The 874-nt window shown below is 65.8% G+C and overlaps 1 protein-coding gene across 1 annotated transcript in view; it reads left to right on the top strand.

The window, feature by feature from the left end:
• Positions 1 to 387, top strand: part of ENH_00037810 (ALVEOLIN1, related, related) — a gene marked incomplete at both ends in the record, with an annotated part of 5,732 nt that extends 5,345 nt beyond the window's left edge. The window contains one exon of the mRNA XM_013585169.1: positions 53 to 387. Coding sequence (XP_013440623.1) covers positions 53 to 387 — 335 coding nt within the window. The remainder of the gene's footprint in view (positions 1 to 52) is intronic.
• Between the last annotated feature and the right edge of the window lie 487 nt (positions 388 to 874).

Genomic DNA, 874 nt, shown 5'->3' with positions numbered 1-874 from the left:
GGGGGGGGGGCCCCCCCGGGGGGGGGGGGGCCCCCCCTGCCGTGCGTGTCAGTGGGGGCCCCCCAGTACTACAGCTACGTGGGGGCCCCCCCCGCGGGGGCCCCCGCGGGGGCCCCCTTGGGGGCCCCCGCGTTCGCAGGGTACCTGGTGGAGGGGGGGGCCCCCAGCAGCAGCAGCAGCAGCAGCTGCCTGCTGCCCAGCGGCGAAGAAGCAGCAGAACTGCAGGCGGAGGCGCAGCGGATTGGCCAGGAAGCTGTGGCTGTGGGGTCTCAGGTGTATGGGGAGGTCAAGAGCGCTGTCACCTCCCAAACTGCCCAGGGCCTCTTCAGCTCTGTGGGGGGCCTCGTGGCTGACGCCTACCACCGCCTCCGCGCCGCCACTCACTGACACGCATGCATGCATGCATGCATGCATGCATGCATGCATGCGTGCATGCATGCGCGCATGCATGCATGCGGGCATGCAGGTGCGCATGCGGGCATGCGGGCATGCGGGCAGGCAGGGGGACGGGTAGGCTGGTAGGCTGGCGTGGAGGGAGGCGTGCAGCGGCGTGCATGCAGGTGTGCATGCAAGTGTGCATGCAGGTGTGCATGCATGCATGCATGCAGGTGTGCATGCAGGTGTGCATGCAGGTGTGCATGCATGCATGCATGCATGCATGCGTGTGTAGCGCTAGTGCATACGTGCAGTCCGGCAGCTCGCGTGCATGCGCGCATGCATGCATGCATGCATGCATGCATGCATGCACGCATGCATGCACGGCGCTGCTGTCTGCATGCATGCGTAGGGGCCCCTTTTGGGGCTGCGGGTTTGCCTCTTCTCTCTAGATTTGAAATTAGCAGCAGCACAACTGCAGCATTTTCTATTTCTTGTT

The sequence above is a fragment of the Eimeria necatrix genome, genomic scaffold, assembly GCF_000499385.1.
Source record: "Eimeria necatrix Houghton genomic scaffold, Enh_scaff278, whole genome shotgun sequence".
NCBI classification, from domain to species: domain Eukaryota; phylum Apicomplexa; class Conoidasida; order Eucoccidiorida; family Eimeriidae; genus Eimeria; species Eimeria necatrix.
The sequence above is the reverse complement of the archived record's forward strand: the minus strand, read 5'-3'. Positions and strand labels throughout refer to the sequence as shown.